The following is a 27,109-nucleotide window of genomic DNA, read 5'->3' as shown; positions in this document are numbered from 1 at the left end:
ATGTGCTGTGTGAGTGGTGGCTGACTGCTGGTGTTTTTAGATCAATGTTTTTCAACCTCAACTGTTGGAACAGATTCATCCCTAAAGGAACTTTTATTAGAAGTTGACAGCAGCCATAGAATGCAGGATCTGAGGGTTTCCCGCTCAAATGAATATGTTAAAGGAACAAAAAGCAAACCTCCCCCCAACAGTTCATCTGGTCAGTTCAAACAGGCCAATCCTCAGGTATTATGTCCGCTGTGGGAACGAGGCTGATAAGACTGTGAAAATGTTGTTGGGTCATCACACTTTCCCTTCCACAGCGAGAGATAAGCCAGATGTCCGGAGGCACATTCCTTTCTTACCCCAGGTTGGCATCAAGGGGAGAATAGTTCAAAGAGCAAGTAGATAGAGGAAGTGGAGAGGATACATTGTAGCAACTAAGCGAAAGCCCGTACACAATTTCCCAAAAGCCTCCCCCCTCCCCCCAGGAGTGTAGCAGAACCCATAGAAAGGGGAAAAAAAGATAAAAAAGCCCCCCACCAAAGAAATGGGTTCTGACATGTCTTAACCCTTAAAAGAAAGAGAGATCCACCTGTAAAAGACAAAAAAGGAGATAAAAGAGGGATTAGTCTGGTTTATCAGGATACATAGCATGAAATTTACTAAATAGCCTAGGGGCTCTAATATGGCATTTAAGGACCCATTCGTTCTGGGATGGAGGCAAATGCTGGAGTGGATCCATGAGGTTTCCTAGCGTCCAAAATGTCTTTAATTTCAAAATGCTGTTCCCCTTCTACCATGATTGGAGGGGGAGGAGGGGTTGCAGCTGGCCTTAAAGGCGAGTTCAGTTCATACTTTAAAAGGCTGATGTGAAATACTGGGTGAACCTGTCTAAATGTCTTAGGGAGCTCTAATTCAACTGTTACTGGATTGATTATCCTTTTAATGGGGAAAGGTCCTACAAATTTTGGTCCTAGTTTCTTTGAGGTTTGTAGGAACTTCAAATATTTTGTAGACAAGTATACTTTGTCTCCTACTTGAAATGGTTTGTGCTCAATTTGTTTTTTATCTGCTTGGAATTTATATGCCTCCCTAGCCTCATCTAAAGCTTTCAAAGAGGGGATAGTCGGTTCAGTGGAGGGTAGTTCAGGCATCAGATTAAAACTCTATCCTGTCACTATTTGGAACAGCCTATGCTGGAATGTACTGCGTTGTTATAGGCGACTTTTGCGAATGGAAGCAGGTCAATTCAGTTGTCTTGTTGGTAGTTTATAAAGCATCTTAAGTACTGCTCCAGTACTGAGTTTGAACGTTCCGTCCCAGCATTCTTCTGAGGATGACGACTAGATGACAGTCCCTGGGTGGTCCCCAAACATTTTAGAAATGCTTTCCAAAACTCTGAAGTAAACTGTACCCCTCTATTTGATATAATCCATTGTGGGGCTCCATGTATTTGATAAATATGCTGTACAAATAACTTTGCTAAAGTTTTGGCGTGAATTTTCTGGCATGGAATAAAATGCACCTGCTTAGAAAATAAGTCCATTATGACCCAAATCACTGTATTTCCCCCACTTTCTGGTAACTCCACAATAAAGTCCATAGAAATCTCCCTCCAGGGAGCAGATGGGGCAGCTACCATTTGTAATAGTCCTGGGGTTTTCCCCTGTCTTTTTTTGGCATATTGGGCTACTGGCTACATAGCTTTCAATGTCCTTTTTTATCGATGGCCACCAAAATTGCCGTTTCACTAGATGGAGCTTTTTCACAAACCCAAAATGTCCCGCGGACTTGGAGTCATGGCAGAGTTGCATGAATGTTAGTCTTTGGCTTTTTGGAATGTAGAGTTTCCCTCCTACCCATGGAAGTCCATCATTCTTGGTGCACAAATTTTTGTGGCTCAAAAACCATTCGTCTTTCTCTAGCGCTTTCCTGAATTCTACTCCAGCTTGACTCATTAAGGTTTTGGTGTTTTGGCTTGCGCTCGAGTGGTGACTGGTGCTGCTAATTGCTTTGATGGTATGATTGGATCTGTTATCTCTGATTTGTTGCTGTTGTATTGTGGTAGATGTGACAGTGCGTCTGCTAGGAATTTTATTTCTCCAGTAGATGTTTTACGGTGAAATTGAACCGGTGGAAATGCTGGGACCACCTCGCTTGTTTGGGAGACAACTTCCTGGGTGTTTTTAGGGCTTCCAGGTTTTTGTGGTCAATCCATACTTGGAAAGGATTTTATTCCCCTCCAAGAAATGTCACCAGATTAAGAGAGCCCACTGGACAGCATAAGCTTCCTTTTCCCAAACTGCCCACCTTTGTTCTGTCTCCGTGAGTTTTCTCGATGTGTAAGCACAAGGTTGTAATTTTCCTTCATTATTCTCCTGAAGCAGTACTGCTCCCACTGCTATGTCACTAGTGTCTGCTTGAATTACAAAAGGTTTCTCAGTATCTGGGTGTTTTAATACTGGTTCTGCTGAGAAGAACTGTTTAATTTCTTAAAAGCAGCTTGGCATTCTACAGTCCATTTCGGTGACTGACTGGGCTTCAGTTTTCCCTCCCCTTTCACCTTTAATAGGTTCATAATGGGTAATGCAATTTGTGCAAAAGAGGGGATGAATTGGTGTTAAAAGTTTGCAAATCTGAGGAAGCTTTGCAATTGCCTCCTGGTGCGGGGCGGAGCCCATTCTAGCACAGCCCGGAATTTTCCAGGGTCCATCTCTATGCTGTTTGATGAGATGTGATATCCAAGGTAATTGATTTTATCTTTGTGGAACTCACACTTAGATAATTTGGCATACAAATGGGCTGCCCGCAGCTTGTTTAGCACAGCTCTGACCAGTTTCACATGTTCTTCCTTAGTCTCAGTAAATATCAGGATGTTGTCCAGGTAAACAAGCACCCCCTTATAGAGGTGTTCCTGGAGCGCCTCATTTATCAATTGCATAAACACTGCGGGTGCTTCCTGAAGCCCGAATGGCAGAACTTAAATTGGAAACAACCTAAGGGGCAATTGAATGCTGTTTTCCATTCGTCCCATTTTTTGATTCTGACTCTGTAATATGCCTCTCTCAAGTCCAACTTTGAAAAAATCTTCCCTTTAGACAAATGTGCCAGCATGTCCTTCATTCAAAGGAAGGGGGTAGAGGTTACTTTCACTCACTGTGTTGAGACACCCATAATCCACACAGAGACAAAGAGACCCATCATTCTTTTTGTGGAATAGCATGGGGGCTGCTGTTTTTGGCTTTGCTGGCTGAATGAAACCCCTCGCTAAATTCTTCTCTATAAATTTTTGTAATTCTCCTAATTCCTGCGGGATCATGGAGTATAATTTTGGTTTAGGTAACTTTGCCCCTGGGAGTATTTCAATAGCACATTCTGTGGGTCAGTGAAGGGGTAATTTGTCAGACCTCTCTTCGCTGAAAACTTCAGCTAAATCTCGGTATTCCTCTAGTATGCCTTCCAGCCCCCCCTTGCTTGCTGTGGCTGCACTTTCTGGGGACGTCACCCTCCCCTTTGGCCTGGGTTGCCTTCTGGGCGCTGATTTTCCCCTTCGGGAATCTCAGTTCTCCAGTCCTCCAATCCCTCCTGGGGTTCTATTTCGTTAGCCACGACCATGCCTAATATGAGTGGGCATTCCATCTCAGGGGTCACCACAAACATTAAAGTCTCTACGTGGTTCCCTATGGTAAAATGAATGGGTTGCATGGCAAGGGTGGCCGGGATTCCCCCTGCAATGGACCCATCTAGTTGACCAAAAGAAATCGGCTTCTTCAGCCTCCTCACCAGGATTCCTAGATTCCCCACCAGGGTTGGGCTTATGAGGCAGCGAGTGCAGCCGGAGTATTCTGGACCGTATAGCTCCATGTAACCTTGTATAGCTCTATGGAACCCTAACTAGAGAGCACGTATCAGTATGTAAGTAATAGGTCAGTGGGAGGAGTTTCAAAAGGGCATTGGGAGACTTCCTGGACACAAGCCAGATTGGAATGTCTTTGTCTAAAGAGAAGCATGGGCGATCAGATGTCACCCGATGAGCCTGTTCTGCTATAAAGATGGTGTGGAGAGAGAGCTTCATCTTTTTACCGATAGAAATGAACAAGAGGTGTAATTTCGGAGGCAATCGTCATGAAAGCAAGTAACCTATCTGATTAAATATATTTCTTGTTATGAAATCATTTCTTTGTGTTATCTATCTGACTGGATTTAAAAGAAGGCGTTTTTAACTCGGAGTCAGAATAGTAAAAAGATGCTCAAAGTTCATATCAACTTTATAAAGCAAACAGTAATTTGATGTGGTTAATTTTCCTCTGATCTGCAAATTTAAAGAACAGTAAACAAAGACTCTCTTGCATGTGCAAGTAACTGGATGTGACTGATTCCAAGGATTGCCTGTAACAGTTAAATCAGTATATCTGTTTGGCAGACAGCGTTTCAAAGAAGGTGTGATTCAGATGCTTTGATTTCTTTGCCGGTAACTTCAAACAGCTTGGGGCAATGAGAGAAATGTTTCAGAAGACTGTCTGTAGACCTATTTCCGTTTGCAAAGGAACTGTTTAAAACTGCCTTCATTGGAATACGGAGTCTATTAGGGCTCTTAGGGTGACATTTTCCAGCATCCCTGGGCTAAACAGTTCTATGGTTCTGGTGAGGGGTGCGGTGGGTCCACTTACCAGAGGTTCGTCCTCCGAACCGTCCTCCGAAGATTCTGAGGGTTCTCCAGTCTGTTTTGGAGTTCCTCCCCCTGTTTGGAGGGGGTTAGGACCTCAACAACCGCCACACTTTTCATTGCCATTTCCTTTGGCTTCGGCAGGGTTTTCCCTGGTTTTCCCCCTGCTGTTCAGTTGGCTTTTGAACTGGAGTCTTTGAGTGGCATTCGGCGATGCAGTTATCATCCTTCCCACATTTGAAGCAGCCTGTTGGTCAGTGTGTAGTGGGAGTCTGTTTCGCCGGCTCCCGGGGTGCTTCCACTGGACACCTTCCCCAGGATCTCCCCAGACGCCATTGCCTTCTGGCCCAGTCGATCGCCTCCTCAGCCAGGATGTACCAGTCATGGAGTAAATCAGGGTCACCCCAGGGAATGCAGGCATAATAAACATTGTCATTTAGCCCATCTTTGAAATTTCCCACCAGAACTTCTTCTGGCCAATTAAGTTTGCTGGCAAGGGCTCAGAATTCTTCCATGTATTCTGCTATGGGGCACCAGCCCTGCCTGACAGTTTTTATGCACTCTCTAGCTTTCCGAACAGCTAAGGGATCCTCAAAATGTCTCCTGAGGGCTGCCATAAAATGGTTAAAATTGCACAGTTCGGGCATGTCTGCATCGTGGAGGTTCACCATCCAGTCAGCAGCCACCCCCTCTAGTGCCAAGGTTACAATACTCACCCATCCATGGTCACTGGGGATGTCTCACCCATACTCCTCCATGTAACTCAGGACATGGGCCAGGAAAAAACCCAATCTGTGTGTTTCTCCACTGCACTTTACCCCCAGTTGTGGGAACTTCCGACTGGCCCGGTGACCTCTCCTTCTCCTGGGTCAGTGACCAGCTCCATCGGCTGGTGTGGCTTGGGAAGGAGTGGCTGCTGCTGTAGTGATGGCCGCAGTCTCTGAAGTGCTGGTAGAAGGATCTGGGATTGCCACCTCGATTCTGACGCCACCTGCATCCTCAGTTGTGCCTGGGTTCACTGTGCCACAACACAGATCAGCTCTCTCTTCCTTGAGGGAGTCAAAAGCTACTCTCAGCATGTTGATGGCTTGCTCTGGGAACTGGCTGGAGCGGGCTGGTCTTTCTTCCTCATCTTTGCTGGATGGAGCAGTCTCTCCATCTCCATTTTCTATTCTGGTTGGTGACTGCCGCATTTGAGGGTCTCCTTCCTGGCCTTCTGCTCCCAGTCCTCCTACTTCCCAATGCCCATAGACCATCTCGGCTTATCTCGGCGCTCAGCAACCACGGCTTCATTGGAGGAGCTGGAGGAATGCAAGCTGCATTCGCTTGGGCCAGCCTGGACGGAAAATCCCCCCCCCCCCGTGGTGGCTTCTTCCTTCTCCGTACCTAATTCATACATGGTTTGTATGGTCCCCGCGGTAAGCGTCTTCCTTCTGGGCTGATTGACTACTGCAGATCCTGCCTAATATGAGGACCCACTTCAAAACCTCTTCCCAAGAAAGCAGAACTATTGGAACAGATTCATCCCTAAAGGAACTTTTATTAGAAGTTGACCGCAGCCATAGAATATAGGATCTGAGGGTTTCCCACTCAAATCAATAGGTTAAAGGAGCAAAAAGCAAAGCCCACCCCAACAGTTCATCCGGCCAATCCTCAGATGTTAAGTTCACTGTGGGAACGAGGCTGATAACACTCCATTCCTACGGCTGTGAAAATGTTGTTGGGTCTTCGCATCTTCCCTTCCGCAGTGAGAGATAAGCCAGATGTCCAGAGGCACATTCCTTTCTCACCCCAGGTTGGCATCAAGGGGAGAATAGTTCAAAGAGCAAGTAAATAGAGGAAGTGGAGAGGATACATTGTAGCAGCTAAGCGAAAGGCCAAACACACACAATTCCCCAAAAGCCTCCCCCCTCCCCCCAGGAGTGTGGCAGAACCCATAGAAAGGATAAGAAAAAGGAAAGGAAAAGAAAAAGGTCCCCCCACCGATGAAATGTGTTCTGACAATTCTAACCACTGTGTCACCATGAAATGCTGTGGGTATAGTATACTGCAACTATTTCTTGGTAAGAGAGAAGTATATGGGATAGGCAGATGGATTTGCAGTTGGCTGATCAACAACACTCACCATGCAGTCTTCAATGAAATTACAGCTACATGGAGGGAAGCATGCAGTGAGATACCTCAAGGTGCTTATTGAGTTAGTGCTCTTCAACATCTTCATCAATGATCCAGATGAGGAGATAGAAGGGAGCTCATCACATTTGCAGATGATACCATGCTGGGGAGAATTGCTAATAATTTTGAATCTATTTTGAAAATAGATTCAAAATTCAGAAAGATCTTGACAATCTTGAGCATTGGCCCCATTTAACAAAATGCAGTTCAGTGGTATGAAAAGTAAGGTCCTGCATTTAAGCAGGAAAACCCAAATGCACAAATATATAATAAGCAGCTCCAAGCTCAACAGTAGTAATTGTGAGAGATATCGATGTCCTAGTGGACAACCACTAAGTATGAGCCAGTAGTGTGCTGCAGCTACCAAAAGGGCCAAAGCAGTCCTAGGCTGCATCATTATGGATAACATCAAGACCATGAGAAGCTGATAAGGGATCTGGAGGCTAAATCATACAATGTACATGTAGCAGAGTTGGTGTGAGAATGGGGCCAGCTGAGAGGGTTTGCGGGAGCCCTGCCGATTTGGCAGGAAGATGAGGAGCTCTGGCAGCTGTCATGGGTCTGGCGGTGGGGTGTGGCTCAGAGGAGGGAAGAAAAAGAAGGAGGAAGCTGATAGAATGGGGGAAGAGAGAAGGCTTGTTGGAGCTTGCTGTTCTGAGCCAGCTGATCAAAGAAGCTGGGATTTTTGCATTTGCCTTTTTTTGCTTTGTTACAGGCAAGCCGGACAAAAGGGGGAGGGGTAGAGAGTGAGAGTATTTGCTGGAGCTGTTTGCTTGAAGCAGGCTAGGCAGAGAGAGAAAGAGAGTGAGAGTAGCTTGCTGGAGCTGTTTGCTTGAAGCAGGCCAGGCAGAGAGAGAGTGAGGGGCGGGGAAGATGAAGTTTTATTGTTTCTTTCTCTTTCGTTGTGGGCAGGCTAGATGAAGAGAGGGAGAGAGGGTAGGTTGGGGAGTTTTAATTCCTTTCCCTCATTGGAGTAAGCTAGGCAGAGGGAGAGTTAGGAAAGAGTTTGATGGGGTTGGGGGTATGTCTTTTAGTGGGAGGTAGGCTTTTTTAAATAGGATCAGCTGGGGGAGGTAAAAAGGGATTCCATGGAATGAGGTCAGAGAGGGATGAGGAGAGTGGACAAGGGAGGCCTCTGCCAGCACCAGAGATTGACTGTCATCGTTCTAGGCAAGTTGTTGTCATCAAAGACTGATTAACATTATCCTGGGCACGTTGTTGCCACCAGAGACTGACTATCCTGCACTGCAGACAGTATATCGACACTTGGTGCGGGAGCAACAGGCCCCGGCAGAGGGGATGGGGCGATTGTGGAAATTAGATCAAATGACGAGGATATTATAACCAGGGGAGGTGGCGTGTTTATGGGCCTCGGTTAGATTAGATTGGGAACAGCCGGGCCCTTACCTCATCCTCAAATCCAATCCTAGAAGGCAGAATACCGGAGTAGAAGTAATTCCAGAGGTTGTCTCTACAAAGGCTCTACGGCAGGCCAGAGGACGGATTTCAGTTGGAGTCCGGAATATTACAAACCTCCCTATGAGACTGAGAGATTGGATGTTGTTGGGGCAGGTGAGTCCAGCCACCCCAATTGTGCATCCTGATACTAGGGAAAAGACTGAGGGCAAACCTTTTAGACACCGAGTGCCCAAACCCCCCCCCACCCCCCAACCGCCCCTGCTCCACCCGCCCCACCCCTGCTCCCGCCCCCTGCTCCACCCACCCACAGGGCCATCGACTGCCTCCACGGCCCGCCGCAGATCACCCAGATGGCCATGCTCTCTGCCCGCGCCCCGCAGCATCATGTGCGTGCGATGGGGCGCGAGGGCAGAGTCTTGTCCCTGCTGCCCAGCTGCCATGTCCTTGGCTGTGCTGCTCCGTGTGGGCTGTGCCCCCGGGGGCGACTCTCATCTGCGGGGGCTGCTGGTGAAGAGCGAGCCACGGTGGGAGGCAGGGCTGGGACAATGGCATGCGTGCCCAGAGAGGGCTCTGCGTGCCGCCTCTGGCATGCGTGCCATAGGTTCACCACCACTGGTGTAAGGTCTTCTGCCTTGAGCCAGATGTTGGACTAGATTATAGAAGACCAAATATCCCTTCCAGCCCTATGATGGTATATACAATAAAACTAGATTCTATGTCATACTTCCTCCCTCTTTGTAACTTTCTGCTACTTCATTTTCTTTATGACTAAATTTATGGAATTGGATGCCTGATATCAGTCTACGTGGATATCTCCAGCTATGCTTGTGAAGAAATATTTTCTTTAGAATCTTCAGATGTGTAGTATTTATAAATGCTTCCTTGTGATTTGTTACATTTTGGCCAGTGGGCTCCTCATTCACCCCCTCCCCCCAATTGATCTGTAATTGCATTTCCCTTTGTGCTTTCCTTTTTTAAAACTAATTTACAAGCTTTTATATTATTATGATCTGGGCAGCTTTCACATAGAATGTCTGCATTTTAATACTTAAGGTTCAAAAATGGGTTATTTAACATTACTGGGGGCCTACTTTGGACCAGATCAGCTAAGGAAGTTCAGCTGGTGGGGGCCAGAAAAATAGGTCCCCTCCCCTTTGGAACATCTTGCCATTTGAGGTGAGATCTGCCCTGATCCTTCTGGCCTTCAGAAAGAGCTTCAAATTATACCAAAACAAATTCAATACAACATACCAATTGATCAATGGGATCATGTATGGATAAAAGAACTGAAATTTACTTTATCCTTTAATCTCAAAGAGAATTTCTATAAAATGATATATAGCTAGTGTTTATCCCCAGATAAATTGGCTAAAATGTATAAAAGATCCCCAAATAGTTGCTGGAAATGTAAGACTCAAATAGGAACATTTTATTAGTTTTGCTGGACTTGTAAAAGAGCTAAACAATATTAGATAGAAATGAATAGAATAGAATAGAATAGAATAGAATAGAATAGAATAGAATAGAATAGAATAGAATAGAATAGAATAGGAGCTGGAAGGGACTTTGGGGGTTTTCTAGTCCAGCCCCCTGCTCAAGCAGGAGAACCTATACCATCTCAGACAAGTGACTGTCCAGACTCTTCTTAAAAACGTCCAGTGATGGAGCGCCCGCGATTTCTGAAGGCAAGCTGTTCCACTGGTCCTGCAGCTGCCAAATCCAAGTCCTGCAGCCGATGATGGGTAATGTAGTTCAGAAAATTTTGAAAATTAATGAACAGTTTAGACTGGAAACTTCATTAGGATTTATGGATAAAACAGTGGGGAAAAAATCACATGGTGTTTTATTGTTATTTATGAAAACAGCAGGACTTTTATACACTCGGTGCTGGAAAGATTCTACAATATCCACAATAATGATTAATAAAGGTGACAGAATGGCAACGATAGCCAAGTTAACAGACCTTGTGAGAGAAAAATCACAAAAGAAGGTAATCTATAATTTGAAGCACCTTAATGGACTTTTTTCAGGAGATGGGAAAAAAATTGGAAATATGGATTTGATGATTATTAAAATTTAAAAAGGGATAAAATTACTTTTATTTCCACTTTTCTTCTTCGAGGAAAATGAACATTTTATTATAGTCTTAAACTGAAAGTCAAAAGTAAGCATTCTTTATATCCTTGGAAGAAGTCAGAAGTCATTGTATATACATATTCATGTTTTCCTTGTTCTTTTTACTTTTTCCCACTTCTATCCCTATTTTCTTTTTACTCTTATTGTTCCTCTTGATTGTTAGTTTATATTGTTTTTTAATGTGTATGCTTTGAAAAATGTAAATACATGCTGGTTGGTGTGGGGCCCTGATGGAGAAGCTGTAGGCTGGAATTGGATGGTGCAGTGACAAAGAAGGTGCCAGCTCTGCTCTGCTCAAAACCTGTGGTCTTTTACTGTGTGTTTAATCTTTTGTAATAAAGAATAACAGACTTGGAAGGGACCTTGGAGGTCTTCTAGTCTACTCCACCCCCTCTTCAAGTAGGAGACCCTGTACCATTCCAGACAAATGACTGTCCAATGGCTTCTTAAAAATCTCCAATGGAACACACAATTTCTGGAGACAAACTGTTCCACTGATTAATTATTATTATAATGTAGTTTGCACAGAGTTGCCTCAAATTTCAAGATGGATATCATATAATTTAAATAAATAAATAAATAAAATTAAAACATTCATCTCGCGTGAGACTGAGGGCTGAAATCTCTAATCACATTGTTATACTGCAATTTTAGGACATGGCACCATCACATTATTTCAATTTTTGCAATTTGCAGTAAATTGTCAAAAAGGTTGTTGAAAGGATGGCAGCAGTGACTTATGATTGCAAAAAAGAGAAATACATTTTAGGCTCTATAAATGAGTGTAATTTCCAGATCACTGGAAGAATAATTCTACTTTTCTGCATTGGCCAGATACCACTGGGCACTACATTTAGTTCTGGGTACCAACTTTTAAGAAGAATGTGGAGAAATTGAAACAAGTTCAGAAGAAAGCAGCAAGGATGATCAGGAGACCAGAAACAAAATCACCTAAATAAGCTGGATGGTAAAATAAATCAGAAATAAACCCAGCTAAACAGGCATGTGATCACTTGCTTCAAATATCGGAAAGGTAGTCCCACAGAAAAAGTTCAAGACTCTGAAGTCAGAATCTGATTTAACATTAAGAATTTTTTTAAACAGTAAGAGCAATGCAAAGGGAAAAGCTTCCCAGCAAAGTGGTAGACTCCCCTTCAGCAGACATGTTTGTGAAGGCCAGGCAAGAGTGCTTCCGCAGAGGGTTGGATCCACGGGCCAAACTCCATAATTGCCTCAAAGTGGGCAGTGCTAACTTAGGATGTGAAGGGAACAAAAAGAAATAAATGTCCCTAGTGATGCTAAATTGAATGGATAGTCTATTCACGGTTTGCAATGCATTTCTTTGCTGTACTTTGCTTCAAGCTCTTCCTCAGCACAGCTTCTGTAGCAGCATTTAACAGATTTTGGCAAGTGCTGCGGGAAAAATTCAGCCTCTTGGCTCCACTTGCCAAAGTTTTGGCAAGTGCTATAGACAGGGCTTTTCAACCTTTTCACCCATTGTACCACTTTTAGGATATGACAATATCCAAGTACCACCAGTCACCTAGCAAGGTGTCAAAAACTTGATGACCCCCCCCAAAAAGAAAAAAAGTGATAAAGTACAGGTAGTCCTCGACTTACAACAGTTCACTTAGTGACTGTTTGAAGTTACAATGGCACTGAAAAAAGTGCCCCCCAAGCCACAGCAGAGCAAGACACCTGCCTGCCCACCCACCCGCGCTCTTCCTCCTGTCCGAGGTTTTCATTGTTGTGAGCATCTCTGTTGAGGATTGGCAGCGGGGGTGGGGTGGGGGGGTGTTTGGTTTTTATTCCCCCCATCTGCTGGGTGGTTGCAGCAGGTTTTGGTCACTTCACATGACCCTGGGACACTGTGACCGTCATAAATATGAATCAGTTGCCAAGCATCTGAATGTAAATCACAAGATCCTGGAGATGCTGCAACATTCCAGCTGATCGGCATTTCTTCTGGGCTCAGCAGAAGCACCAGGATCAGTGCCGAGCTCCAGCTGGAGCCTGGTGCTGATCCTGGCACTTCCACTGAGCCCTGACAGCCCCAAAGAAGTGCCGATCAGCTGGAGAGCGGCACTGATCCTGGCGCTTCCGCTGAGCCCTGACAGCCCTGCAGCTCCAGCTATTGCTTGCTCAGGCTTGTGCGGTGCTGCCACCGGTTCAGCTCATTCCCCTCCCCCGCTACTTTTCTAGGATGGTCGCATGCCACCTGCCAGGTGCCAATGTACCACAGGTGGTACCCGTACCACTGCTTGAAAAGCCCTGCTCTATCAGAGGTCTGGGAATTTGAGGGTTCTGTGTAATATATTTGCTGTTCCTACCACTGCACTCTTCTGGACACCTCTAGCTCTGATATCGTTCCTGGGATCTGCTGGAGCCACTCTTCCAGCTCAGGAAGAAATAAATGTACCTGACCTTGATGGAAATATGCAGGAACTGTAATCTAGGCAAATGGAGCTGAAACATTTTTCAAAGTAGAGAAACAAGCTAGAGGAAGTCTTCAACAATTGGGACTAGCAATTCCATCATTATCAACAGTCATTAAGCATGACATCATGTTTCATTATCTCAATAAAAGTAGCTTTACTTTTCCTGGCCTGGTCTACCAGTGGAGCTGACAATAAACAAGATGATTTCAAAGTCTCAGTGCAGAAAGGCAACTGAGACATAATAACTTCTATTAACTGGACTAAAAGAATTGAAAGAGTAGTCATATTATCTATTAAAGTATCAACATTGATACTGATATGCCTTGTTGAAATGTCTGGGTAAAATAAGTGGAGAAATACCATGGTTGGCATCTACTAATGTCCTTCCAGGTAACAAAACTGTTGTTTTCCACTAAAATAAGAGTTTTCAAAGGGAAATGAAGAGGTAGGGGACATTATTTTACAGTTTTTCATGCAGTCATTTGAACTCCTGAAGAATAATTCAGCATTTTTGCCAGTTGGCTAAGACCAAATAAAAAGCAAAGTACCGTAACTAGGTAAGGAGCAGCTACTGCTTCCTTGCCTATTATGATACAGTTGTGTTTTATTTTAGCTATGCTTGCCACGGATTGTGTATGTTGTTTCATAATTGTTTTTAATGGTATGGTTTTTAATACTTTAGCACTTGTGCAGTCTTGCTGTTTATTGAGAATCTATAAAATATATGAAAAGCATTGATATAAGACACTTCAAAGAGCTTTTTTCAGAGCCTTTCCTCTTCTAAGTATTATCGAGGTGGATTTGTGGAGCTGTGTTAATAGTACATTAACTTGGACAAGCTTTTATATAATCGAACAGGTGATATTTTGAGGGGTGAGGTCAAACATTTATAAATGAATTCTCTTTAAAAGCTTTTCTGAACTTTTATTCACATCAAATGTTTAATGTTTAGAATCAGGATTAGAAATAATAGAGTTTACCATTTAAGTGAGAGAAAAAACAAACTATAAATCTAATAGTTGAAAGATGTAGCAAAATAACACTGAAATACAGAGATTGCAGGCACACCTGTATCCCTAGTCATGATTTTTAAAATTATTTTTGTGGGACTCTTAGGCATTTGTGGGCCACATTGGCAGAAATCTAACCTGGAATACTTCTTTTCAGGTGAATTCTAAACTGAAACCTCCTTGTATTCTCGGAATGCACATATGTACTAGCCCCTTCTCACAAAATAGCAAATGTGAAAAGGTGGAGCTGTGATCTCTTTGCATTTTGACAAGAGTGCTGGCCTATAATCTTCTCTGGCAATCAGTGAGTATGTAAAGTAGTTCAGCTCTGTGTCTAGTATAAGCTTATATGCAAAAATGTCTTATCTAGAATGATATGGATATCTAACCCTACCAAGTTACTAAATAAAATGAAAAGAATATGGGAAGCAAATATTTTTATTAACAATTTTGAACAAAATAGCCAGGAAAGACTATTCCTCCCATAATCTCTATCAATCTATTATAATTTTTACTCTTATGAAATATAACAACAAAAAATAACATAAGATTCCAGTGTCACAAACTCACTTTAAGGGAAAAGAACAACGCACTAAGACTTACATATGAAAGATAATAAAACTAAAATAAAAAAATAAAATTTGCAAACTTCCCAGTGGCATATCATAAACTTTGGAAATAAAATGTATAGCACTTCTCCTATCGATACTGAAATTATTTAAAGAGCTTAAATCTATTTTCCAATCTGTAGCAAAAAATATTCTGTTAAATCTTTTTTTTTTTGGACTGGCAATCTGCAACAAATTACTTTCACACACTAGAAATTATCTTATTGCTTTGCTTTTCCCTGAGAATGATCAAAAAGCATAGCTTAATAACCTTGACCCCTGAAAAGGGTGGGGAATTAATTCCATGGGGAAAGATTCCCAACCCATCTCAAAATCACTAAATGATACTGATATTCAGCATTTACAAGATTAACTCCAGGGAGTAGAACAGTTTATTGATGATAAAGCTATTGGTGCAACCAAACTGCTTGAATCCCACCCATTTAGTGGGTGAAAGGCTCTCGCTATTACCAACTCAGGGTGAAATGCCATAGTCAAATGCTTGCATTTTAGCGGGCAGGATTGGGGTGTGTATGTGTGTGTTTTTAACATGATGTACCGCCTTCTGAAACAAGATAAAGAATTCTTAGGCCAAAAAAATAAGGTTATATGTAGAAAGATCAGACTTGCCTCAAATGTGATAAAACCTTTATGGCTAGGCCATGAAGGAATTTTGATTGCTCAAAATGTGATCCCCAATACTACAAAGCATTTTCTTTTATGGATAGAAATTGGGATTTGTGTTAGGCTTAGAGAATAATTCTTCCCAAATCCTAAATTTATCCAAAAATTGTATTTATTTTTACACACAGACATAGACACACAGTTCAAAAGGTTCTGCATCATTACTTAAGGTTTGATTTCAAAAGAAGTGTTTTTGATGAGGTGTAGGCTTTAATGCCTATCTTTTTAACAGCAACATTGTTTTCTAGTTTATGCCACAGCTCCCAACAATCAAGACAAGAAAAGCTGCTGTATAGATGTTGTATGTGCATTCTCACATGCTCTGAAGCATCTCTTTGGAATCAATCCTGAAGGAATCCATAGGTGCAGTATTTAAAATATAAAAAACAAGCTTGTTAATAATGGGAAGAAGGGGAGTGGAAGAACCTGTAGCCTGATTCAGTCATTGGTGCTATAGTCCTCCTACACACATGGATTTTAAAATAGCTATTATGTGTTGTAACAGTTAAAGCCATTTATTTCTATGGAAGAAAAAGCTCTTATGACTTTCTGCCAGCTGTCATATGCATTGGTCCAATTTTACTCAGCAAGGATCCCTCAAATGTAGCACACATTCTTTTCATAAAAATCATACCATCACAGGGCTGGAAGGCGTCTTGTCCAACGCCCTGCCCAAGGCAAGAACCCTTATAGTACCATCCCTTCCACCTCTATGATTCTATCCTGGACAAAATGCTGTCCAATCTTTTCTTGGAAACCTCTAGCGACGGAACACCTTCAACTCTGGGAGGCAAGCTGTGTCTAATTCATTAACTGTTTTTAGTCAGGAAATTCATCATTTCCAGGTTGGATCTTCCTCTGGCAAGCTTCCGCCCATTGCTTCTTGTCCATTTCATAGGACTGACAATAGCAATTCCCTAACAATTATCTAGGGAAGAACATGAAGACTGCATTTGAGAAATAGAGAATAAGTTTGGTGTTTGCCAAAGGAAGTTCAGCAGCAGTATGTTGTTCCATAGTCATTTCCCTAAATGCAGTCACTTATTTTCTTTCATGAGACAGCATATTATTTGAGGGGGGGAAAAATGACATTACTGCCATCCTTACTCCCCAAGCCAAAAGTAACTTCAAAATGACATTAAACCTGCTGTAGCTGAACAGGGAACTGGGTATCTATGAAAAAGAAATATGTTTATGTGATTCATGGGGTGAAAGAAAAGATCATGGCCATTCTAAAATAAACAACATATTGAAAATGAGAGGCAGAAAAGTAATACTTCAGTGATAATTCTTGATGAAGTATAGGAAGGTGAAGTAAGGAACTAAGACATGCACAAATGCCAAAAATAACAAAAGAGTTTCTTTCAATACATAAGGAATAAAAAGAAAGTCAAGGAAATGATAGGTCCACTTATGGGAGATGGTAAGATGGTTCTTCTTTGCATGTCTTCATATGAAATGAAAAAATAATCCAACCTATCAAAAGCAGCACCATGGGAGACTCTAGACAAGATGAGACCAGATGGATTACATGCCAGGCTTCTGAAGGAGCTGGCAGACATGATCGCAGAACCACTGAACAAAATCTTTCAAAGATCCTGGAGCACAGGGGACCTACCAGAGGACTGGAAAAGAGCTGGTGTGGTTTTGATCTTAGGTTGCATTAACAGAGGGATAGAATCAAGATCACGTGAAGTAATAGTACCACTCTACAAAGCCTTGGTAAGACCACACTAGAATACTGCATCCAGTTTTGGTCACCCCAATACAAAAAAGATGTTGAGACTTTGGAAAGAGTTCAGAAAAGAACAACGATTAGGGGCCTAGAAGCTAAAACATGTAAAGAAAGATTGCAGGAATTGGGTATACCTAGTCTAGTGAAAAGAAGGACCAGGGGTGGCATTATAGCAGTCTTCCAATAGCAGTGGAACAAATTGCATTCGGAAATTGTGGGTGCCACAACTCTTGATGCTTTTAAGAAGAGACTGGACAGCCATCTATCAGAAATAGTATAGATTACCTGTGAGAGCAGGGGGTTGGACTAGGTGATCTTCAAGGTCCCTTCCAACTCTATTACTATTACAATGTTCAAAAAAGGGAAAAAAGTGGAACCAGGAAACTACAGACCAATCAGCTTATCATCAATACCCAGGGAAATCATAGGAAAGATAATTAAGCAGTGGATTTGTGAGCACTAGAAATGAACAAGGAGATTAATAGAAGCCAGCATAAGTTTGTTAAAAACAGATCATGATAAACAAACCTTATTGCCTTCTTTAATAAAATGGCTAAATGGATTAGGGAAATGATGTGGATATAGTCTGACTGGACGTCAGTAAGGCATTTGACAAAGTAGACTACAGCCTATTTCTTGATAAGACAGAAAAATGTGGGATAGACAGTATGACCACCAGATGGATTCACAGTTGGCTGACCAGGCACACCAAGTATGTAATCCTCAATGGTGCTACATCTACAAGGAAGGAAGGATGCGGAGGGGTACCTGAAGGTTGTCTTGAACTCAGTACACCAGCAGTGTGCTGCAACTGCCCTCCCCCCAAAAAACCAATGCAGCTTTAGGTTGAATCAACAGAGGAATAGCATCAAGATCACAGGAAGTGATAGTAGCAATTTATACAGCACTGTAGGACCACACTTGGAATACTATGTCCAGTTCTGGTCACCATGATACAAAAAAGGTGTTGAATTCCTAGAAAGAGTAGAGAAAAGCAATAAAGACGATAAGGGATCTGGAGACTAAGCTATGTGATAAACAATTAAGGGCAGTAGGTATGTCTAGCCTAATAAAGAGAAGGATTAGGGTTGAAAAAGCTGTCTTCCAGGACTTGAGGGGCAATCACAGAGATGAGAGGGCTCACTTATTCTCCCAAACATCTGAGGGCAGGACAAAAAGCACTGGGAAGAAGCTTGTTAAAGAGAGATCCGACCTGGAACTAAGGAGAAATTTACTGACAGTGAGAACAATTAGCCAATGGAACAGCTTGCCTTCTGGAGTTCTGGATGCTTCATCGCTGGAGGTTGGCAAGAAAAGATTGGACATTCATTTATTTCAGGTGGACAGGGGATTGGACTAGAAGACCGCCAAGGTACCTTTCAGCCCTATGATTCTATGACTCTGTGTTCATTTCCTTTTTTTGTTGCAGAATTCTTTAGATATGCTATTTAGAACCCGTATGGCACATTCCTCTATACTGAACTTTCCATGCAAACTCCCATTAAATGAAATGTAAAAATATTAAGGAATAGTTTTTTAAAAATACATTCAATGCACATTCCAAATGTATAAAAAGATGAAAGTTTATGTATTATCTGTGGGGGGAAAGCAAAAATGAGTAGAGAAAGAATTCATGTGACTTGCCAATCCCAGATAACTTGTATGAAAATATATTTCCTCATTTTTTTATCTAGTGAATGGTATCAATCACATTAAAAAGTTGCCAGCATCCAATGATTTGTCTTGGAAGTTTACAGATGTTCATAACATATATCTTGAAGCCCATCATATTCATTCCAACATAAATGACGATAATCAGTCAATGTTACAAATTTCTCTTTCTGCCACACATACATGCTGGCTACATGCTATGGGACAAAATCTATGGGCAGATAGTGATTGGTTGCCCTGAAATACTGGAGAATGCACAAACAATTTTAACAGTATGTATATATTTGTTATTTTTCTTTTATCTTCACTGAAGTTCCTTGTTAAACAAATTTTATATAAAATTAGTTCTACTGTCAAAGTGGCCTTAAGGTATTGGGGGGGGGGGGACTCCAGCCCACTTCCACCACTGTATAGAAATTAAGATACATTGATGTACATATTACCTGTTAAAGCAAGCAAGAATGCAAGCTTTAATTTATGTGAAACTTACATGGCATGTTTTGAAAAATGTGCTATATGATACAAAGGATTTTGCCAGAAAAGATTAAATGAATGCATAATTTTACTAATCAGTCTTCCATGAAGAGTATTCAGTGAAGAAACACAATCCCAGCTTCATTCCTTTGGAGTTGCAATGAGCATTTTCACTCAACTAAAGAGGGCTTAAAACCCCTTTCTGAGGCTGAGTAAATCACTTTATTAACCTTAGTTCAAAAGCATGCAGGGATAGATGCAGCAACAGCAAACCATCCATACTTTCTTTCTCAATAGGTCATTGATATTACCATTTCACTAGTAAGATTTTGTGTTAAAAAGGGGAATAGCAGCCTAGCAGAACAGCAAAATTATTTCATTTCAAAGAAAACATTCTCTACAATGTTTGCACAGAACCCTGTCACCACAGTGATAAAACGATCTCTGAGTCATTTTCTTTTCCAGCATAAGATAGGCAAGAAAAAAAAAGCAGTGCATTGGGAAAAGACAAATCTAGCTAAGATATCCAATAATCCTCCCTCCTATATTTGAAGGGATCAGCTCATTCTATTAGCATTAATGAAGAGAAGGCTTTTGAGAAAAAAAATATCTTGGGATGAGGATGCCTAATCAAAACATTTAAAAAGTCATAATTAAGGCAGTTTGTTGCATTCCTGCTTTGGCAACATCAATACAGTGAGATTCATGGGCAGATCAGGTTCTGACCGTTAGCCTCTCTTCTGTGCCATATTTTTCTTCTTGGGGATGTGTTCCCAATCCCGCCTGCAGGGAAGTAGGTAAATACAGCACAAACTCCCACCTTTGTTCCAAACATGTTACTAAGTCAGCAAAAACCTTTGCATTTCTGATACTGAGACAAGAAGCAAATTCAAGATTCAAAGAATATGACCACAGATTTAAAGATCTTGCAAAACAGCCCTAGAATGACACAGGCTGAAGTGATTAAATTATTTGCTTCTTCATCCCATGTATATAAGTGTGAAAGGGAAAACTGCAAAGTGACTTAGTGTTGTTTCAGCTCCTTTGTAAAACAGATTTCATGCCAAAGGCACTGGTCCTAGTTGTCACCCAACTCTAATTTTGACGACTGCTTGCCCCCTTAGTGGTTTCATCAAGAGTTTCTTCAGTGACCTCTACATCCTCATCCTTTTTAAGTCCTCTGCGTGGTTTTTTTGCACCAAGAGCATCTTCCTTGATCAACTCTGAAGCAAGTAATGATGTGATTGCACAGCCAACATTTTTGTTTCCTGGAATGACACAGAAGCAAACAAAAACTAAAATATTAAAAAACAAAAAAGTATACACTGAAGATAATGCTGCATAATATACTAGCCATTTTCTCTCAAATACTTTAGTTTATACTTGCTCATAGGAGGCCTGAAGAACTCCACAGAGTTGGGGCAGCTATAATGAAAACTCTATCTGTAGTGAAACACAGTAGACAATTGTGACCCAGAGTGTGGAGCCTTTAGAAAATGGGGACAAAGCAAACATCCCTCCATTTTTCCTAGAACTGATTTTCCTTTGCAATATTTAAACTTATGATTATACATTCAATTAAGAATTGTGGTCAGAAAATATGCAAAGAAATCATTAGAATTGTATGATGGGCTATAGAAAAAAATGACTTCATGAGGACTTTATATTTCAGCAAAATTCTGATCAGACAAGTAACAGCTCTGTATAGCAGCTACACACAAAGGAAAGGAAGGAGAGCGTGGGAGTGCTGATGAGTCTGAGGAAAAGGGGGGGGAGTTAGAACTCAGCTCCCACTGATTCATCTAATAAATCTACAATCACTAGTCAATAAAATGAACTTCTTCTAAATCAGAACAACCTTGCTTTTTGTAACACATCAGTTCTCTGCTTTACAGAAAGTTGGCTCAGTGAGATTATCCTAGATAGTATAGTAGAACTCCCTGGATTTCAGATTCAAAGGGCGGATCAGGTTACAGAGACATTTGGGGGGGGGGGGGAGGGAAGAGAGGTGGTGGAATTTGTTTCTATGTTAATAACCACTGGTGCAAGTACTAAATAAATGTTGTAATATGGACTGAGTCACTATTCATCAATTGTAAACTCTTTTATGCTCTGCAACAGTTTTCCTCATTCACCTTGGTTGGAGTTTATATATCACCCCAGAATTGCATGAGCAGTGCAATACATATTCTAGCAGACCAAACACTCTGCACAGGATGGAAATATCCACACTCCCTACTCATTGTTTTAGGGGATTTTAATAGAGCTAATCTCACTCATGAGTTGCCCAGATACTCAGCATGTTAGCTGTCTCATTAGAGGCAAAAACATATTGGATCATTGCTATATCTATCTCAGTCACTCGAGCCCACCCACCCACTTCTCATAATCCTGGAAAAAGATGCGCAATTCTATTTCATAGGCAGAAGATCAGAAAAGCTCCAGGCCCGGATGGAGTGACTCTTTCTTGCTTGCCCATCTTCATTCAGATTTTTAATAAATCACTGGAGATGTGTTACGTCCCTTCATGCTTTAAACTGTCTACCATCATCCCAGTTTCTAAGAAATCTTCCATCAGGGAGCTGAATGTCTACAGATTGGTTGCTCTGATATCTGTAGTCATGAAGACCTTTGGGAGGTTAGTGCTGGCCAAACTGAAAGTCATCATGGATCTGGATAGACCCCTTGCAGTTTGCCTACTGATCAAATAGGTCAGCAGACGATGCTGTCAATATGTCATTACACTACATTCTGCAACATCTTGAATCTCCAGGGATCTATGCATGGGCCCTTTTTGTGGACTTTAGCTCAACGTTCCAGAAATTCCAGAAATTCTCTACTCTGAGTTAATCCAGCTTACTATACCTGCTCATATTTGTAGGTAGATAATCAGTTTTTTGACAGATAGGATGCAACAGGTGAGGCTAGAGAAAACTACATCTAGTACCTGGGCAATGAGTACAGGCGACCCTCAGGGCTGTGTGCTCTCTCCGTTACTCTTTTCTTTCTATGTCATGACTGCACCTCAAGGAACCCTCCATTAAAATTCTGAAGTTTGCTGACAATACAACAGTCATTGGCATCATTCAAGATGATGATGAGTTTGCATATAGACGGGATGTTGAAGAACTGGCCCTGTGATGCAGCCATAACAATCTGGAGCTGAATATGCTTAAAACTGTAGAAACGAGAGTGGATTTTGCCACTTCTTACCTTATTTGACAGCACAATATCAGCAGTAAAGTCCTTCAAATTTCAGGTTTCTATAATTTCCCAGAACTTGAAATGGACACTTAACATTTTTAACATTAGGACTATCTTTAAAAAGGCAAGAATCTTCTTCCTGTGTCAACTCAGGAAGTTCAGACTACCCCGGAGCTGTTTATAGTTTACAGAGGAATTATTGAACTGTCCTATGTTGTATAACAGTGTGGTTTGGTTCAGCAACCAAACAGGACAGGTACAGATTCCAATGGATAGTTAAGACTGCAGAAAGAATAATTGCAACCAGCTTGTCTTCTATAGAAGGCCTGTATATTGCATGGATCCGAAGGGCTGAGAAGGTATCTGCAGACTGCTCATATCCTGAACATAAACTGTTTCAACTTTTCTCCTCAGGATGGCGATACAGGGCACTGCAGGCCAAAACAACTAGACACAGGGACAGTTTTTTCCCTCAGGCCATCACTCTGCTGAACATCTAATTCTCACAGTGCTATCTAAAGTCTATGCGTATTAACACAAGTAATATGTCTGTAGCATTATTATTTATCCTTCTTATTATCTCTCTTACTACCCCCTCTTATTGGCATTATAATCATTATAATTATTCTGTTGCTTTGCATGTATATTAAGAACTTCTGCACCAGAGACATATATTAATTTTCCATGTTTACAGTCTCAAAAGAATGCCCTGCTGACCATATTACAGCCCTTTATAAAATATATTTTTATTATATCAAACTATTGGAGAGGAAAAAAAATACCCAGGACATCATTGCCAATATAATATGTAGCATTAAAATGTTTTGTCACAATAATAAAAAAGAAAAAAACCTGGAAATCTACAGCAGATTTAATACTAAGTTTATTTTCTTTGCTGGAAACCCCTCTCCCTCAAATATACTATTGCATATCAAGCACAATTTTTTTTTTCAGAATTAGTTCAATCTCTAAACATTCTACCGTAGATTTTTTTATTCTGATGGTAGATTTCAAATACTGGGAATACAGCCAAAAAGAACATACAGATCTTTATATAATAATAGAATAGAGCTGGAAGAGACCTTGGAGGTGTTCTAGTCCAGCCCCCTGCTCAAGCAGGAGAACCTATACCATCTCAGACAGGTGATTCTCCAGTCTCTTTTTTTAAAAAAACTTCCAGCTATGGAGCGCCCACGATTTCTGGGGGTAAGCTGTTCCACTGGTTGATTGTCCTCACTGTCAGGAAATTTCTCCTTAATTCCAGGTTGCTTCTCTTTTTGATCAGCTTCCAACCATTGTTTCTCGTCCTTCCCTCTGGTGCTCTGGTGAACAACCTGACCCCCTCTTCTTTGTGGCAGCCCCTCAGATACTGGAATACTGGTATCATGTCTCCCCTATTTCTTATTTTCTTTAGACTAGCCAAACCCAAGTCCCGCAGCCGTTCTTTGTATGTTTTAGCCTCCAGGCCTTTGATCATCTTAGTTGCTTTTCTCTGAATTTTTTCTGAACTCTCAACATTTTTTTTTATGATATGGTGACCAAAATTGGCTGCAGTATTCCAGGTGTGTCTTACTAGATCTTGATTCTATGCCTCTGTTTATACAACCCAGGATTGTATTAGCTTTTTTGGTTGCTGCTGCACACTGCTGGCTCATGATCAAGTGATCGTCCACTAGGACTCCAAGATTCCTTTCATAGTTACTGCTTTTAAGCCAGGTCTCGCCCAATCTGTATTCGTGCGTTTGGTTTTTCCTGCCTAAATGTAGGACTTTGCTTTTCTCCACGCTGAAACTCATTTTGTTGGATAAGGCCCATTGTTCCGAGTTTGTCAAGATCTTTTTGGATCCTGAGTTTGTCTTCTGGGGTATTGGCTATTCCTGACAGTTTGATGTCATCTGCAAATTTGATGAGTTCCCCTTCAATTCCCTCGTCTAAGTCATTTATGAAGATGTTGAAGAGTACTGGGCCTAAGACAGAACCTTGTGGTACCCCACTGCTTACTTGTCTGCATGTGAATGTAATGCCGTTGAGGACTACTCGTTGAGTGTGGTTTGTCAGCCAGCTACAGCTCCATCTGGTGGTGATGTTGTCTATTCCACCATTTTCTAGCTTGTCAATTAGTAGGTTGTGGTCTATTTTGTCAAATGTCTTACTGAAATCTAAGTATACTACATCCACTTTGTCCCTTTCAAAAAAGCATTATCCTCTTGATATCAGCCCTACATGCAATAATAGTAGAATCAGAACGTAGTAATGAATGTTCTAAAATGATTCTGGAAATTCTTTTGTAAACATTATTTTATATGGCCAGTACTCACAAAATAATGTTAAATTCATAAGATACTACTTTTCTATAGAATAGAATATTAATTTTCTATGGTTTAGGAGGTACGTTAAATTTTTCAAAAATCTCCAACAGTGGATATAGATCACATAGGTTACATAACAAATGTTTAAGTTTATAAATTACCAAGAAGCACTCTGAGGTAAATCAAATTTATATTTAAATTTTTTTCAAAATTTTGAAATCTTGAAAACTGACATAATTCAAAATATCCCATTTATTCACGTTGGATTTATTCCTTCTTTCTGTTGTGCAGGCAATGAACCTGATGATTTGCCTGATTTCCAAGAACTTCCTGGAAAGTCTTATATTAAACAAATGAATCACAACAGAACCTAACCTCCCAAGCTTAAACTTAGGAAATTATTCTTATTTCCCAGTGGCATTAAGTCTGGTGTATTCTCATTTACAGTATAAGCAGACAGGGTATCAAATTTCTGTGCTGATACCTTAACAACATGATCTGCTGGAATTTCAATCATGTTTTCAGAATTTCTAAGTATATAGTATAGGCAAAAGGTTTTAAAGATAATAATGTCATGTAATGCCAGATAATATTATAATATAAGTATATGTGTTACAGATTAAAGGTAAATAACTTCTAGACTTCTGGTTTTCCCCATTTTTATTACCTACAATTTTGTTTCTTTTCCCAAAATCATTGCCTCATGCAACATAATTAAATTTCTATTTTGGAAAAATAATCTTAGGGTATTAGTATTTTACAAACCACAGTAGTCAGCAGTATAGGAGATCAGGGGCACATTGGAATACAATGATGTGCAAGCTCATTGCTTATTACTGTCATGCAAAATGAAGAGTTTTATTTGAATGGCCCCTATTCTGGCCATATTTCTTAATTTCTATAAAGCCTGTATGTTTAGCCTGCACTTCTATTAAGTAGCTTAAAATAATGTGCATGGGCTTTCTCCATTTTATCCCAAGAGCTGCTATTTTGGGCCAATGATTGATACTGAATTTTATGGATAAACAAGATTTGACTAATCTGATCCAATAACTAAATTCTACATTACATTATACAGTATATTATGTATGAACTACATGGTAAAGACATCAAAGTTTTGTTATCTTCAAAAGGCAAGTGGATTTTTTTTGTCTATTCAATTCTGTCTTCCACACCCCAAAACCTAGAGTTGGTTCACAATGGTATTAAGAAAAATGATTATTTCAAACTTGCTTTGAAGACATTTGAACAAAACCATACCTTGGCGTGGTCCTCTTTTTCTACGGAAGGCTGCACCTGACTGTAAGGCTTCTAGTAGACTGTCCATAACTCCTGTCTCATCTCCTTCTGCAAGAACAAAAAATAGAGATTTCTTGTTATTTTCATTGGCACCTCCTTCTAAGGAGTAGCATTATGGACTCAAGACTATGGTTGTTCTGGAATGTGTATTGTATGTAGAAAAGAGAATAAAATTGTCATTAAAGTATTTCTTGATAAAAATGAAGAAGTCCTGGTCGTGTATGAAAATTTACTATGTGAAGACAACAATACACAAAAGTTTTTCTCAAGATATTTTCCTTTGTCATAAATTGGGAGAAAACTTTTAAAAATGAGAATGTACAATGGAGGGTTTAAAGAAGATTTTTAAAAAAATTCTTCCTGGAAAAGTTTCTGAGGCATTTTTCCTTTGATCTATTTATTTGTTATAAACACATAATTCCAATTTGGATATAAAGCAGGGATAACAAAGAAAAATTCCTTATAACATTTCATCTCTTCCTTTATGTCACAGATTTTCTGCTTTAATAGTACAACTATGGTATTACTCTGATGCCTTGAAATCATTAGTACCCTGAGGGTTTTTTTTTTAGAGCTATACATTTTCCACTGATCTACTTTTTACTTTACACAGCTGTCAGAGTATTAAGACTGGCTGAAACAGCCAGTTAATATTGTTTCCCTAGCAACAAGCATATTCATCTCAAAAACAGGAAAAGTAAGAGTATCTACATTTCTCCTATGATGAAGACTATGTTTTGCCAATTCCTTCTTCTGCTGGACAAGAAGCCGAGCCTCTCTGGGGACAACCATACCCTACAACCAAGTATTTACTTAAATGCAATCCCAAAGGGGCTTTTTCAAGAGGCAACTGGACTTTCTTGTTTTTCTTTGAAGACCTTTCGCTTCTCATCCAAGAAGCTTCTTCAGCTCTGACTGGATGGTGGGGAATAGAAAGATTTATACTCTGCAGACAGCTGATCATTTGCATTCTTTTAGTGAGCCATTAAAGCTAATTGGAAGCTTATCTGTGTCTTCAGGGTCACCTGAGTAGTGCAAATGGATGTGGAGCCTTCCTGGAACTGCTGAAAGGACTGTGTTGTAGATTGGAGATAGATGATGTCGGATCCCTCCCCCTCAGTTGAGGAAGGGCTGTTCAGTTTTGACATCGATGGCCTCTTTGACCCCTCTTTCAAACTAGCAGTCTTCTCTGTCCAAAATGTGGACTTTGCTGTCTTCGAAAGAGTGGCTTTTGTCTTTTAAATGCAGATGGACTGCTGACTCCTATCCTGATGGTTTTTTCTCTTATGTTGTGCCATA

General features: G+C 40.9%; 1 protein-coding gene across 1 annotated transcript in view; it reads right to left on the bottom strand.

Moving 5' to 3' along the window:
• Nucleotides 1-18,418: 18,418 nt before the first annotated feature.
• The window catches only part of DIAPH1 (diaphanous related formin 1), a 92,317-nt gene continuing 83,626 nt past the window's right edge, over nucleotides 18,419-27,109 (bottom strand). The window contains exons 27-28 of the mRNA XM_029286737.1: nucleotides 25,772-25,858; nucleotides 18,419-20,266 (exon numbers count right to left, since the gene is read on the bottom strand). Of these exons, the coding sequence (XP_029142570.1) occupies nucleotides 20,094-20,266; nucleotides 25,772-25,858 (260 nt within the window). The 3' untranslated portion in view covers nucleotides 18,419-20,093. The remainder of the gene's footprint in view (nucleotides 20,267-25,771; nucleotides 25,859-27,109) is intronic.

The sequence above is a fragment of the Protobothrops mucrosquamatus genome, unplaced genomic scaffold (assembly GCF_001527695.2).
Source record: "Protobothrops mucrosquamatus isolate PMUCROS unplaced genomic scaffold, P.Mucros_1.0 scaffold_226, whole genome shotgun sequence".
In the NCBI taxonomy this organism is placed as follows: Eukaryota; Metazoa; Chordata; class Lepidosauria; order Squamata; family Viperidae; genus Protobothrops; species Protobothrops mucrosquamatus.
The sequence above is the reverse complement of the archived record's forward strand: the minus strand, read 5'-3'. Positions and strand labels throughout refer to the sequence as shown.